The sequence below is a fragment of the Eubalaena glacialis genome, chromosome 11 (genome assembly GCF_028564815.1).
Source record: "Eubalaena glacialis isolate mEubGla1 chromosome 11, mEubGla1.1.hap2.+ XY, whole genome shotgun sequence".
Taxonomy (NCBI): domain Eukaryota; kingdom Metazoa; phylum Chordata; class Mammalia; order Artiodactyla; family Balaenidae; genus Eubalaena; species Eubalaena glacialis.
The window spans coordinates 60,015,163-60,030,447 of NC_083726.1; the positions used below are offsets into that span (position 1 = coordinate 60,015,163).

General features: G+C 46.1%; 2 protein-coding genes across 5 annotated transcripts; both read left to right on the forward strand.

The window, feature by feature from the left end:
- The first annotated feature begins 862 nt into the window (after window positions 1-862).
- Window positions 863-12,633, forward strand: LOC133100397 (nascent polypeptide-associated complex subunit alpha). Of its 4 annotated transcripts, XM_061204429.1 has the most exons (8): window positions 863-964; window positions 1,828-1,899; window positions 10,334-10,419; window positions 10,940-11,017; window positions 11,301-11,447; window positions 11,841-11,969; window positions 12,182-12,304; window positions 12,498-12,633. In XM_061204429.1, exons 2-8 carry the CDS (start codon window positions 1,830-1,832, stop codon window positions 12,510-12,512), a joined length of 648 nt encoding a protein of 215 aa, XP_061060412.1. In that variant the 5' UTR covers window positions 863-964; window positions 1,828-1,829; the 3' UTR covers window positions 12,513-12,633. The 4 variants fall into 4 exon arrangements, with proteins under 4 accessions (XP_061060412.1, XP_061060408.1, XP_061060411.1 ...); XM_061204425.1 differs by lacking the exon at window positions 12,498-12,633 and having other exon boundaries at window positions 12,182-12,346; XM_061204428.1 differs by lacking the exon at window positions 12,498-12,633 and having other exon boundaries at window positions 882-964; window positions 1,806-1,899; window positions 12,182-12,346.
- LOC133101297 (nascent polypeptide-associated complex subunit alpha, muscle-specific form-like) lies at window positions 2,374-9,432 on the forward strand. The gene is made up of 2 exons (XM_061205960.1): window positions 2,374-2,386; window positions 4,603-9,432. Exons 1-2 carry the CDS (start codon window positions 2,374-2,376, stop codon window positions 9,207-9,209), a joined length of 4,620 nt encoding a protein of 1,539 aa, XP_061061943.1. The 3' UTR covers window positions 9,210-9,432.
- Window positions 12,634-15,285: the final 2,652 nt, after the last annotated feature.

The following is a 15,285-nucleotide window of genomic DNA, read 5'->3' on the forward strand; positions in this document are numbered from 1 at the left end:
ATAGAATTTCAGAATTTTTCATTCCTGGTAAACTCCACTATCTCATTTAATCCTAATTCACTAATCCTAATCCTCACTTCACTATGGTAAAATATCAGAAATTTTAAAGTAGCTTTCAGAGCATTGCTTATCTTAAAAGGCAGCCACCATTGTCTTAAAGCCACTAGCTCAAATAGTGTTAGCTGGTTTAGGTAATGTATGTGTTGAGTCCTTTTGGAGAGAGGATATGGGAGTCAGGATCCCTAGCCTTTTCATTAACAAAACACTGTTACATTCTACTTTTCAAAAATCCTACTATATAAAGCGTGGGATCCTGGGCCTCTAGAACGGATGAGTTTCAGGATATAATGTCCAAAACAGAGGCAAAAAGAATTGTATATGTGCCTATGTTCTTTTTTCTGAATAGGGGAATTTACACCTTTATAATAATCTGTCTAAATTATGTATTCCAAAAATAAAATAATTGATTAACCTAGGTCACAGCTGTCTTCCAATGGTGTGAATACAATCTCTATGGCATTCAGCATTACTTAACACGTCATATTTTCCTGAATTATTTGAGAAAAGGAAGTCAGAAAGTAGCAGTAATACTGCTGTGGCTACTTTGCCAACGGGGGAGCAGAGTTTGCTTCTCCTACAATTGCCCTTCGCGTATCAAAAATGCCTCGACTTGGGGGACAGCAAGGGGTCGGCTATCTTAGGACTGCATGGCTCAGAGAAGAGAGTTCCTGCCAGGCCAGCGAGTCCTGTTCTAAATTCATACCCTTATTTAGACCTCGTCACCACCCCAGACTGGAAACACCCAGACGGCTCACTGGTTAAAGGAAGTGACTGCCGGCAGCTCCTGACCCGGAATCGGATCCTGGTCCCGCCCCCTCCGCCAGGCTTCGTTCTGCAACAGGCGTGGGTCACGCTGTCGCTCGCTCTCTTTCTGCCGCCATCTTGGTTCCGCGTTCCCCGCACAGTAAGTGCTGTCTTCGTCACGACTTTTTATCCGTAGCCATCCGCCTTTCTTGCGGGCTGAGCCGCCCCGAGGACTGGGAACTAAGGAGAATTGGAGGTTTTATGGGGCCACCGGGTTCCTACTCAGCCCTGGGCAGTGTGGCCTTGGTGCCTCCAGACAAAATGGGGTCTGCTGTTGGTGTCCTGGCAAAAGCAGGGCAGAAAGGCCGTAGGCCGCGAGTCCAGGGCTGGGGAGATGGGAGCCGTTGCGGCGTCGGGGATGGAAGTGGGTTGCGTCTGGTGTTGGGAACCGCTTCACGAGAACCTAGAGGAGATTGAAGGGTCACAGCCTTGGAACAGCCCCCCGCACGCACGCGCGCACACACACACACCCTTTTTATTGTGACAAGCGAGTGTTGGGACCTAGGACACCCTGTTTCCCCTCCTGGGTCCCGAAAGTCGGCAAACGGGAGTCCTTGAGGTTCTAGCCCAGGAAGCGGGGCGGGGGGCGAGGCGGGACGACGGTTCAAGGTAGCGTGTGAAGTCTCCCATCCCGTGCTCAGGAGCCAGACCGCGAGCCTCTCCCTCGGGTGGAGAACGCAGTGGTAATTGCTTCTGTGTGGGATTTGGAGTGTGGAATAAAATGAATCCCTGGGCACTGGGAAATCCGCTCTCTGCAGAGTGAAGAGGAGCGGTAAAAGGTGGTGGTTCTCCTGATCAAAAATGTGAGGGTTACGTCGTGTTTTTCACCTATTCCAGCTGCTTTGGGGAGGGTTGTCTCACGCTTATGGTTTTCTAACAGCCCTCCGCAGTTGGAAGCTTGACTCTGGGTTGGGCAGCAGAACGGATCCGAGTCATTTCAGGCCTCCTTTTTATTCCCTTCAGAAATGCCCGGTGAAGCCACAGAAACCGTCCCTGCTACAGAGCAGGAGTTGCCACAGCCCCAGGCTGAGACAGGTAGGTTTCCCTAGACCCCTTGCCCTTGATTAAGATTGTAAGATTGATCCTAAAACCACTTGGTGGGTTAAGTGACAAATAGAATATACTTGTGTTTTTCAGTGTTGACTCTCATTAAGGAAGATGGGGTTGTAGCTTTAACAGGGAGTAGAGTCCATAATAGTAGCTTTCCTGAAAGGACTTGCTTAGAGAGTGGAATAAAAACCGTATATTTAAGATTCGGGAACATTAAAAGCTTCCTGGCTTGCTTTGTAGTTTATGACAGCTGCCTCAAAGGTAGCTCTGTTGTGGAACCCTCCCCTCACATAGGAAAACTGAGCAGGAAAGGGACTCTTGATTCTTACCTGTTGGAACTAGGTGACACACTGGCAGGTCCAGGAGACCTGAGCTTTTGTGAAGTTCCAGCCAGCAGGTTGCATCAAGGTTTTAGATGGCAGTGCTTGGCATTGTGCCATCATCACATGCCTGGATAAGATGTTTGCTGATGGTAAATGTGTCCTACACTGGGCCCCAGGGCCCTCCTAGATTGGTTAACTTGTTTTATGGATTGGTGCTGAGATGTTTCTAGCGTGCTGGAACAGTGCCTGCATCAACAGCTTATCTGGAACCCAGAACTGAAATAGAGCCTTCCTTTGACTGCTCTTCGGCTTTGGAATTAATGAATGTACAACATAGTGTAAGGCAGGTTTTGAATTCTGATTAAAATACATTTCTATAAAACTAGAGAAGGGGGAGGGAAAAAAACTTTTTTATGATAGTCTTCTTGCTGATTAGTTGTGCAGAACTAAATGAAGGGAATTTTCAGGCTGTGACCTCCATCCTCACCTTTTTTTTCCCCCCTTTATGGTAAATTCATTATTGTTTTTTTACACTCCACCTGTGACTTAACGGCAATTTATATCTCCTTCTGGAATTAAAATAGAGTTGTTTATAGTTGAAAGCATTAAGGTTCTCCCTCCCCACCTGTCTGATTTTAGCAGCTGAAGGGATTAATACAGCTGCTAGCAAAGAAAAAGGAGGGGGCCTCTGAGCTGGGAAGTAAGCTATATGAAATCCTTGAACTGCAAGGGATTTAAGGTAAAGATAAAGGACTGGTCTCTAAAAGATTCTGTAGTTTCAGTGCTAACAAAACTTTAGAGAATCTCAGCTTGATTTTACAAACGTGGAGACTGAAATTCAGATGAATTTAGAATAATCTGGATCAAGCTTCAAAACTAATGCTATTTGCTTCTGAAGCAATCCTTAGTGCTGTTAAACTTATTCCTGAATATTTTGAGATTGCACAGTAGGTTAGATGATGATATTAAGTAAGCGCCAGTGATGAACACTTGGAGCTTTTTAATACATAACTATAATTAAACAATTATTAGAATGAATGAGGAAAATGACTTGGGATTGGTTATGGTGTCTAAAGCAAGTAATTTGGGCCTTAATCCCATCTTGAGGTCCAGTGAGAGGAAAACATTCTAAGTTTCAAATTCTGATTAATAGGTTTGAGAACATTTGCACTGTAATCACAAGACTTTGACCTGCCAACTCTTGAGGAAAAACTGGTTGAGCCACCTGTCTTTTCTGAAGTGGGATACTTTTGGTTGAGTAAATTTGGATGCTATAAGTGCTTTTTTTCTTTTTTCTTTTTTTTTTTTTTAAATAATACTCCCTTCTAGGTGTTGAGCATTTGTTGGTCTAATCCTGTGTTACCTCCTGATTAGTAAGCATGGTATTTTTTCATCATTTAGAAGATCTTTTGCTTAGCTTTACTCTAGTGCAAATAGTGCCTATTTTGGCAGAATGGCATACTCATCCGGTTTAAGGGGTGGGGATCCAATGTATTTTCTCCACTCCAGTTCCCTACTTTCAAAATAGAACCACAGTCTGGTTTATCAAGTTGGGTTACAGTTTCATAATACAGTTCCTATCCTTGTGACTAAGCTGTCTCTCGTGGTCTAATTCATCTTAGATTGATGTTTGGAGACCTAACATTACTTAGAGACTGTAGAGTCCACCCATTTGTGGTTGGTTTTTTGTTTGACTTGGGTAAGTAAAATGAGGTATAGGGAGGCTAAGTGAAGTAGTAGTTAATACATAGTATTAAGAGTCAGATTTTTCCTGACTTAGTGGAAGCCTGAGCATTAAAAGGTCTGTTTTTTATCATTCAGCTCTGATTCCCCATCATTATTGCCACTGACTATCTTCCTTGTTCCAGTTTTCAGTATTTGTTTCAGTTAGTTCATACTCCTTGGGTAGACAGGGTAGAACTGTTCTAGTGGTGTTTCTATGGCCTGTGAGAAGGACTTAGGGTTTGTTTGAGGAGGGAAGGGAAGAGCACAACTGGGAAAGGGTAGAAAGCATGCTGTTCCCAACTTACTCCTGGGCCTGTGCTCCCCATTTAGAGACTAATAGGCTGCTCTTAGACTGTTCTTCACCCTAAAATATTTCACTTAACTTTAGTAGAACTTGGGAAATGTGGGAGATGAGGAGAGGGATGTATTCTTACTTGACCACTGAAGTATGTTTGGGGAAGATTGCTGTTGCTTGTCACCTTTGTCTAATCCTGTGTGGTGACTTTCATTCTCAGATTTAAAATTTCGATGTTTTCTGTGAGGCATGTTGTACCAAGTTGGGCTGTATAACTCACCTTTGTTTTTTTCCTTCCCTTTCCTCCTTTATGCCCTTTTTTTTTTTTTTGCTTTTCTCCTCCAGCTTTGCTTCCTGTGTCTTCAGCCTTGAGTGTCACTGCTGCTTTAGGGCAGCCTAAACCTACCCCTACCCCTACCCCACCTTGTTCCCTGCCCTCCCAACAATGCCCTCTGGCAACCCCTAACCAGCCTTCCTCATTCCTTTCTCCCTCTACTATTGCCTCAACCCCTTTTGAAGCTCCTTTTCCTGAGTCATCCACTGGGACAGCCCTGCCTTTGGGAGCTGCCCCTCCCCCCGCTGGCACCCCAGCTTTCCTACCAAACCTAATAGGGCCTCCCATCTCCCTAGCTGCCTTAGCTCTGGCCTCTCCCATAATAACTCCAACTCTGAAAGGTGTTCATTCCTCTTCAGCTCCCTTGGCTCTGGTGGCCTTGGCTCCCCACTCAGTTCAGAAGAGCTCTGGCTATCCACCTAACCCTCTTAGTTCACCTCCTTCAGTTGCTGTGATTGAGTCAGGGTCAGTGACATCTCTCTCAGCTCCAGTTGCTTCCTCAGAACCAAAGCCCTCTCCTCTTCAAGCTCCTTCTCAAGTAGTCCCTAATCCAAAAGGTACCCCCAGCTCTCCAGGTATAGTCAGTGCTGTTACTTCCCATCTTGTAACTCCTTTGGCCTCTCTTCAGTCTGGACTAGCCTCATGTCCTCAGATGCCACCTGCCACTCCCCTAGCCATCCCTTCCCCTCAGGTCAAAGGCATCCCTATTTCCTCAGCTCTGACTTCTCCACAAAACCCTGCAAGCCTCAGCCTAAAGGGACCCCTTAGTCCACCTGCTGCTTTATCTCTTTCAACTCAGTCTATTCCTGTGGCTCCTCATGCCCCCCCAGTTTTCCTCACTTCTCTTGGTTCTCCTGTTCAACCTTCAGGTTCTAATATTCTGTCAGATCCCATAGAGGATACTGTTTCTGTAGATCATTCTTCCACGGGTACCTCTTACCCTTCTCAGAGATCTCTAATTCCTCCCCTTCTTTCCAAAAATGAGGTGGTTCCTACTGCTGTGGCTGCTTTTCCAGTGGGGGCTCCAACTTCCCCTCTGGCTCTGTCTGCTGACATAGCCTCCTCCAATGTAGCTACCTCTTCTCTGTTATCTCCTACAGCCTCTCTCATTCTCAAAGACTCTCCTAGTGCTGCTCATCAACCTTTGGTGGCCCAGATTCTTGGTTCTTCTCCAGGGAGGCCAGGCTTGGAAGAAGCTCCTGTTTCTTCTGTTGGAACCACCCCACTTGGGATGGCTAACTCCTCTACAGTTTCTGCAGCACCTATTACCTTTGAGGTAGCTACTTGTGTCTCTCTTCCAGTTTCATCAGGTCCCATGAGCAGTAAGGACTCGGTTTCCCAAATTGCCTTGGTTATGGCGCCTGTGGCTCCCAAAGAGCTTCCTACTTCTCAAGTAACCACCACTTTGGGGATACCAGTCTCTCAACCTCTGCCAGCCCCCGAGGACCCCAAAAGTCTCCCTGTTTCACCAGCCCTGGCAGCCCCTAAAAATCTCCCTTCTCTCCAAAGTACATCATCTTCTCTGGAGATAGCTCTTTCTCCTGAAGCCACCTTAGCAAAGAAAAGCTTCCTAGAGCCTCTCCCTGTAGTTAAGCCAGCCAGTACTACTACCTCTTCTCTGGGGGTCAACTCCCCAACCTCTATAATCAAGACAGATTCTTATGCAAGCCCAGATCCAACTAGTGTGCTTCTCAAAAGTTCTCTCACTACCCCAACTGTAACTACATTTCCTTTGGAAAGCACTGCCATTGATGGGATGGCTCCTACAACTGCCAAAGGTACCTGCACTCCTACACCTGTAGCCAGTCCTTTTCTAGAAGGAGCTGTCTCTTTAGATTCTAAAAGCCACCCTGCCAAGAAGAGTACTTCCACTCTTACTACTTTACCTTTGGTCCCTCCAACCTCTGAAAGTTGCCCTGTGGCTCCAGCTGGGACTTTATCTCCCCAGAATGTTTTTGCTTCTCCAGCTACTGTGGCACAGGTCCCTGAAATTCCCAAGTCTGAGTCTTTTCCCCCTCTTCCTCCAGCTGGTACTCCTCAAGGTGCAAAGAAAGTTCATGGTATTTTTCAAACTTCAGCATTGGCACCTGTGGCTTCCTCTCCTGCAGGGTACCCAGCTGAGGACTCTGGTGCTTCTGTTACTGCATCTTCCAAAGGAACTTCCCTAACTGACTCCCCATCTCCTTTAGGGACTAGTGTGTCTCCTCAAAGCAAAAGAACTCCAACCAAGAAGGGTTCAGCTACTACTACCTTAAGTCTTGCTCCTTCTGTTTCTAAAAGTTTACCTGCTATCCCTGATACTCCTGCTGGAAATCTGTCATTCACTATTTCTCCAGTTGAAGCTTCCTCTCTTCCAGAGGCCAATCTTTCTTTTCATGTCTGTAAAGGATCACTAGCCAAGAAGCATTCCCCTACTCCCCCATCCCCCAAAGAGGCTCCCATTCCCCTACCTATGTCTCCTCCTTCCCCCAAAGCGGGGCCAGCAACCCCATCCCCTAAAGAAACCCTAACTCCTCCAGCTGTGACTCCTTCCTCCCCCAAAGGAGCCCCAGCAACTCCATCTCCCAGAGAGTCCCCAGCTACCCCATCTTCCAAAGAGGCCCCCACTCCCTCAGTTGTGGCCCCTCCTTCCCCCAAAGGGGGACCAGCAATCTCATTACCTAAAGAGACCCCCACTCCTCTAGCTGTGACTCCTTCCTCCCCCAAAGGACCCCCAACTACCCCACCTCCCAAAGGAGCCCTTACTTCCCCCAAAGGGGGCCCAGCAAGCCCATCTCCCAAAGAGCCCCTCACTCCATCAGCTGCGGCTCCTCTCTCTCCCAAAGGGGGCCCAGCAACCACATCTCCCAAAAGAGCCCCAGCTACCCCACCTCCAAAGGGGGGCTCCACTCCCCCAGCTGTGGCTCCTCCTTCCCCCAAAGGAGACCCAGCAACTCCATCTCCCACAGAGCCCCTCACTCCATCAGCTGTGGCTCCTCCCTCTCCCAAAGGGGGCCCAGCAACCACATCTCCCAAAAGAGCCCCAGCTACCCCACCTCCAAAGGGGGGCTCCACTCCCCCAGCTGTGGTTCCTCCTTCCCCCAAAGGAGACCCAGCAACTCCATCTCCCAAAGAGCCCCTCACTCCGTCAGCTGCGGCTCCTCCCTCTCCCAAAGGGGGCCCAGCAACCACATCTCCCAAAAGAGCCCCAGCTACCCCACCTCCAAAGGGGGGCTCCACTCCCCCAGCTGTGGCTCCTCCTTCCCCCGAAGGAGACCCAGCAACTCCATCTCCCGAAGAGGCTTCTGTTCCCTCAGCTCTGACTCCTTCCTCCCTCAAAGGGACTCCAGCCCCCGTAAGAGCTCCAGCTATCCCACCTCCCAAAGGGGATTCCACTCCCCCAGCTGTGGCTCCTTCCTCCCCCAAAGGAGGCCCAGCAACTCCATCTCCCAAAGGAGCCTCAGCTACCCCACCTCCCAAAAGAGATTCCACTCCCCCAGCTATGGCTCCTCACACCCCCAGAGAGGCCCCAGCAAATCCACTCAAAGGAGCCTCCACTCCCTCAGCTGTGGCTCCTCCCTCCCCCAAAGGGGGCCCAGCAACTCCATCTCCCAAAAGAGCCCCAGCTACTTCACCTCTCAAAGGAGACCCTACTCCGGCATCTGTGACTCCTCCCTCCCCAAAAAGAGCCTCAGCAACTCCAGCCCTCCAAGAGGTCCCTACTCCCTCAGCTGTAACTCCTCCCTCCCCCCAAAAGTCTCTAGCCCCCAAAGGGGGGCCAGCAACCTCATCCTCCAAAGGGGCTCCCACTCCCCCAGCTGTGATTCCTCCCTCCCCCAAAGAGGCCTGTACTTCCCCAGTTTCAGTCACATGTCCCTTGGGCTCCACTGCACCTCAGGCATCTAAGGGGCCCCCAATAAAGAAAGGCCCCACGGCTCTCAAAGCAGTGCTTGATGCTCCAGCTCTAGAAAGTGCACTACTCGTCACAGCTCCCACTCAGAAGAAGAGTTCTATTTCACCTCCTGTGTGCCCAGATCCCTCAGCTCAGAATGGTACTAAAGGATCCCTTCCTACAGTGGCTCCAGCTCCTCTACTGACAGTCTGCACTCAGAAAGGTTCTCCAAAGGCTCCAAAAGCCCTCCCTATTTCTCTTTTAAAGGGCAAAGACTCTTTCCATTCCCCAAAGGGCCCCTTGGCTCCTCCTGAGTCTGAGACGTCTACCCCTTCAGTAGCAGCTGCCCCAGAGAAGGTCCTTCCTAAAGCTGGATCTGCATCTGTCTCTCCAGCACCTACCCCATCAGTCTCTCTGCCTCTTGCTCCCTCCGCAGTTCCCCCTTTGCTCCCTAAACAGCAATCTCTGCCGTCCTCACCTGGGCTGGTGCTGGAATCACCCCGTAAGCCCTCAGCCCCTGCTGATGAGGATGAGCTGCCGCCTCTGATTCCCCCGGAACCAATCTCGGGGGGAGTGCCTTTCCAGCCGGTCCTCGTCAACATGCCCACCCCCAAACCTGCTGGGATCCCTGCCCCAACCCCCTCTGCCAAGCAGCCTGTTCTGAAGAATAATAAGGGTATTTGCCTTGGCTTGCTGTGTGCATGGTGTGTTGCCCACAACCCTCCGGGGGCTACCCACCGATACTAACCGTAGGATGCGCCGCTTTCTCCAGTATATCTGCTTGTGTTTGGACATAGAACGATAAGTTTAAATGCAAAAGCTCTAGGAATGTGAAACAGAACCTTGGTTTTCACCTCAGATAGTCTGTTGTATACCATCCTGTGTAATGTGGTTCAGACTAACTCTGGATCTGTCATCTCTTTTACCTAACTGATGTGACATTGAAAACCAAGACCTTCTAGACCTTTAATTTGCTCTAATCTCTACTACATCACTAACTTTGTCCCTGGGCCTGGGATTTGCTAAAATATTGGGAAATCTAGAACTACTTGAATTTCTTTTCACATCTTAGACTTAGTAATAACCAGTGCCCAGGGACTCCCTTTTCTTAAAAGACCTATTTTTCCTAGCCTGGGAATGGTGCAGGTGTATGCTTTTTCCCTTAGTAGTCTATTAATGCTTGGCCTTTGAATTGAGGGAGACTTAAATATGTGAATTATTTTTGGAAGAAATGGAAGAGGTCACAGGACAGTATCTAGTAGAGGTGGCTACAGAACTGTAGATCAGCATTTTTGAGAATCTTCAAGCTGTGTTGATTAGATCAAACTGCTAGGGTGAGTGGTTTGAAAATAAGGCTAAATGTGTGTACACAACTGCTTTTGGCCTCCTCCAACCCAGTTTAAAGGATGAAGGGAAATCGTCCCCCACCCCCACCCCCACTCTGCCTCCACAATGTGATCTTACTTTTTTTTCACTTAAGTATATCTGGAGGCACATTGTTTACCAGAACCTTTCTAAGACGGTTGGGCTCTTAGGTAGAATTTGGCGTTACATAAGTCATTGGTGTTTACCTGTGCCAAGAAGTGAAGACCTTGAGGGAAAGGAAGCAGTTATATAAACTGCTTGGCTGTATCTAGTAATTACCTCTCATTTCTGGGGCTGGGTCTTTAATAGATGTGTACACACTAGCTTGTGACTGAGTTGGGGGCTGTCATATCAGTACGAGCTGGCTTCATACAGGTCAGTTGGTTTACATTTAATTTTGCGAGGTCTAGCATAAACCAGTGACCTCTAGTCTGGGGAGGCCATGGTGAGGTGCCTCTTCCTTGTAATCTTTACTATAAAATAGTAAAAGTTACTTGTCTTCTTAGGGTCTGGAACAGAATCTGATAGTGATGAATCAGTACCAGAGCTTGAGGAACAGGATTCTACACAGGCAACCACACAACAAGCCCAGGTAGGCATTCTCTTTTTTTTTAATAAATTTACTTACTTATTTATTTATTTATTTATTTATTTTTGGCTGTATTGGGTCTTCATTGCTGCGCGTGGGCTTTCTCTAGTTGCGGCGAGCGAGGGTTACTCTTTGTTGCGGTGCGTGGACTCCTCATTGCGGTGGCTCCTCTTGTGGAGCGCGGGCTCTAGGCGCACGGGCTTCAGTAGTTGTGGCACGTGGGCTCAGTAGTTGTGGCTCACGGGCTTAGTTGCTCCGCGGCGTGTGGGATCTTGCCAGACCAGGGCTCAAACCTGTGTCCCCTGCATTGGCAGGCGGATTCTTAACCACTGCGCCAGGTGGGTATTCTCTTAACTTACTAATGTAAGTACTTGGGTCAAGGAAGCATTGGAGAACCAGTGTTGATCAGAGAAGCTGACTTATGTATTTGGAGCTGTGAACCTTCGTAAAGGGAAAACCACATGGGGATTGTGGTATCCAGCTCTTACATTCCAGTTTACTCATAGCTGTTTGATCTTCTTAGCTGGCAGCGGCAGCTGAAATCGATGAAGAACCAGTCAGTAAAGCAAAACAGAGCCGGAGTGAAAAGAAGGCACGGAAGGTAAGAGTTTAAGTTATAAAGAAGGATTAAAGGTGCTGATGAAGCACCTTTCGAGAGGGGAAACTGTAGTGGAACTCTTGGTAGTGGTAGAATCACGTTTAGTTAAACTAACAGAAGTTACTATGGCAGAAAGCCCAGGAGGCCTGGAAATCAATTCTGTATTGCTATATAAACTTTTCTTAGCCCACAGAAAGTCTTTGCTTCGAATGTAGTTTTATTATGTTCCTTACTTCCTGAAGCTGCTTCTAAAGAAGTTGAAAGCCTGATCTTTTTTATTCTTTAGGCTATGTCCAAACTGGGTCTTCGACAGGTTACAGGGGTTACTAGAGTCACTATCCGGAAATCTAAGAATATCCTTTTTGTCATCACAAAACCAGATGTATACAAGAGCCCAGCTTCAGATACCTACATAGTTTTTGGGGAAGCCAAGGTAAGGAAAGTTTTCTTGGGAGTTGCTCTAGACCAGGGTTTCTCAACCTCAGCGCTATTGACATTTTGGGTCAAATAATTCTTTGTTGTGGAAGGGCTGTCTGTTTAGCAACATCACTTGCAGTTGTGATGACCAACAAAATCTCCAGACTTTTGACAGATGTCCCCTGGGGAACAAAATCACCCCCCCAGTGGAGAACCACTGCTTTAGATCTAAGTTATTTCTTTGTCTACAGTAATACATAATCCAAGTGAGGCCACGTGATTTAAAGCTACGTAGTAAGTTAATGTGAAGTGGGTTTAAGAGCGGGAGTTTGGAAAAGATATAAATGATTTCTTTGATTTGCTGCTGATCGATCTACTCACATGAATCTCTGTATTTTCTGCCCTATAGATCGAGGATTTATCTCAGCAAGCACAGTTAGCAGCTGCTGAGAAATTCAAAGTTCAAGGTGAAGCTGTCTCAAACATTCAAGAAAACACACAGACTCCAACTGTACAAGAGGAGAGTGAAGAGGAAGAGGTATATAAGGAAATCTTTTGTGCTTTTAATCTTCACAAGATAATATTATGTTTGTATTGATGGGTGGAGTCTATATTATTTTAGGCTCTTGAACTCCATTGAGTTAAGTAGCTTTTGAGTTATATTAAGAACTAGATTCAGGAGATGCCTGACAGAACTACTGAAGTTGTTCTTGCCTTTAGTTTATTAAGTGTTTTTTCTCTCTCTTTTAGGTTGATGAAACAGGTGTGGAAGTTAAGGACATAGAATTGGTCATGTCACAAGCAAATGTGTCGAGAGCAAAGGCAGTCCGAGCCCTGAAGAACAACAGTAATGATATTGTAAATGCTATTATGGTAAGTGTCCAAGCCTTTATTCCTTGACTCCCTCTGCCCTAACCAATCGTGGGTGACTTTATTTTCTGTGCTTAATATCAGCCAATTAGGAAGCCTCTTTCCAAAGCCTATTCTGAGTTGCCTCAGGTTTTAGTGACCTGAATTCTCTCAGTTTGCCTGTAACGGACCTCTGATGATCTCTTTTCTCTTACAGGAATTAACAATGTAACCATCTTGAAAAGAGGACCTTTTTTTGGTGTTTCAAAAGAGTAACTGCAGCTGGGTTTGAAATTTGTACTGTTTCTATCATTAATAAAGTTATGGCTTCTTGTTGGATGAACTCGGTGGGTGCTTGATCTCTTCCCCCAAAAAAACATGAACGCTCTACAAATGAAAAGGTTTAGTACTGCAGGTTCCCCTGTTAAAACCTCAGCCTTTTCACCTCTTGTGAGAAGATACTGTTCAGGCTATCTATCAGGAACTCCTTGTTCTCAGAGACAACTGTAAGTTTCTCATTTCTTTCCCAGATGTTAACTAGTAGCAAATCCTGATTCTTCTTCTTTTTTTTTTTTTTTAATAAATTTATTTATTTTTTATTATTTATTTTTGGCTGCGTTGGGTCTTCGTTGCAGTGCGTGGGCTTCTCATTGCGGTGGCTTCTCGTTGCAGAGCATGGAGGCACGCGGGCTTAGTTGCTCCACGGCATGTGGGATCTTCCCGGACCAGGGCTCAAACCTGTGTCCCCTGCGTTGGCAGGCGGATTCTGAACCACTGTGCCACCAGGGAAGTCCCTGATTCTTCTTTATTTAATAATTATCCCCTTCTCTGACCTACGATCTTTCTGAATACATATTGGGCCTCGTCTGGCCTCTGTGGCAAGCATTTCATGTTGGTTACATCTTGTCATGTAAGAGCTTGGTACAGAGTTGGAGAGAATGCATAATGGACGGGGGTGAAATGACAGTACTTTGTAGCAAATGAAAAGGTACCTCATGAAGGAGAGATTTTGACTATTGATATACAGTACAAGCGCTCTGCTCTTAGACATACGCTGTACAGGCATATATTAATCTACAAAGTAAATTATGATTAGGGTAGCCATAGTTATGCTAGGATTATAAATGAAAACCAGAACTGTACCAGGCAAACTGGTACATACAGTTAGCCAGTTTGTGATAAATATAGATAGCTCTATAGAAGTCCTAAGAAGAATAAAATTTCTGCATTTAGGTTGTTAGGAAATGGTTTGAGGGAAAGTGGAGGGCTTAAAATTTGGAAATAGGAAGACTACAAGTAAATGTAGAGTCAAGAATCCTAAAATGAATAAGTGTTAAGACACTTAGAACGAATATTAGAATAAGAATAAATTAGACTAACATTGCTGAAGGCTTTTGGAACTAAAGTTTAGATCTTTTTATTATTATTATCTCAGTCTCTTTGAGAAAGTAGGCATTATTTTAGCAGTTGTGATTAAAAGCTGAGGACCAAAGAGGTTAAATGACTTCCACAAAGACCAGAGCCCTTTCACTGTGGTAGGCTACCCTGGAGAAGCACAGATGGGTGTCTGGGGGAGGAGGAGGATCTGCTTGCATTTCACTGGAGTAGAACAAATTAGATCATTAAATGAACAAAGTCTCAGGAGGCTAAAGTCTGCCAAGTCTGAGTCAGCCTAGTAATTCTCATTTCAGGAAGAAATTAGGGATATTAACTCATTTCCTCACCCTTCCCTCTACATAGTTAACAAACTGCCAATTCTTGGTTACATTTTTAGAGAAGTATCTTGTTGAAGGCTATTACTGTCACTGGTAACTATAATGCTCTTTATTCCCACCTCAAAGACCTTGCTATTGCTACCCCTTCTACCATGTATTACTGGCAAACCTCAGAGATGTGGGTTCTGTTGCAGACCACCACAATACACAAATATCACAATACAGTGAGTCATGAAATTTTTTTGGTTTTCCAGTGCATATAAAAGTTATGTATACACTACATTGTAGTCTATTAGTGTGCGATACCATTATGTCTAAAAAACAGTGTACAGCAAGTCCCCTACATATGAACAAGTTCCGTTCTGAGAGCACATTCGTAAGTCCAGTTTGTTCGTAGGTCCAATAATTAGCCTAGGTACCCAACTAACAATCGGCTATGTAGTACTGTACTGTAACAGGTTTATAATATTTTTTACACAATACATAAAAAGCAAACAATAAACATTTTTAATCTTACAGTACAGTACCTTGAAAAGTACAGTAGGTACAGTACAATAGCTGGCATACAGGGGCTGGCATCGAGTGAACAAGCAAGAAGTTACTGGAGGACAGAGAGGAGGTGGGAGATGGTAGAGCTGAAGGACCATCAGCAGTAGGAGACAGAGGGGCAAGCTGCAGTTTCACTCACCTGACATTGATGGCACAGGTTCTGGTTCCTTGCTGGTTTCAATTCCATCTATCCTCTTGAAAAAATCCAGTGATGTCTGGGTAATAGCTCTTTTTTTCTAGTCAATAGATGTCACGGTAGCACTGGATCGCTTTCTGAACGGCTGCTGCAGCTTTCATGTACCGTTCTACGTTCAGGCCCTGTGCCTCAAAAACTAACAGTGCTGCCTCAAGTAAAGAAAACCCCCTTGCCATTTCCTGTGTCGTGAATCTCTTCGGTTCTTCAGTTACTTCTTCTTCTTGTCTCTTCGTCCTTTCTCTGGGCTTCCAATTCCATTGTTACCACTTGGCACTTGTTAGCAGTACCAGCTACATCACCACTGCTTTGACGCTTGCTTCTGGACATCCTGGGCTTGGTAAAGATACTGTACTACTGTACTGTATACAGTACTGTACAGTAAAGTACACAGAAGCACAACCACTTTTGGATGAACACACGTGACAGCGTACACCAGACACGTGAACTAACTTACGTGATTGGACAAGCGAACGCATGTTTGCATCTTTGAAAGTTCTCAACTTGAAGGTTCGTATGTAGGGTACTTACTGTACAGGGACTTCCCC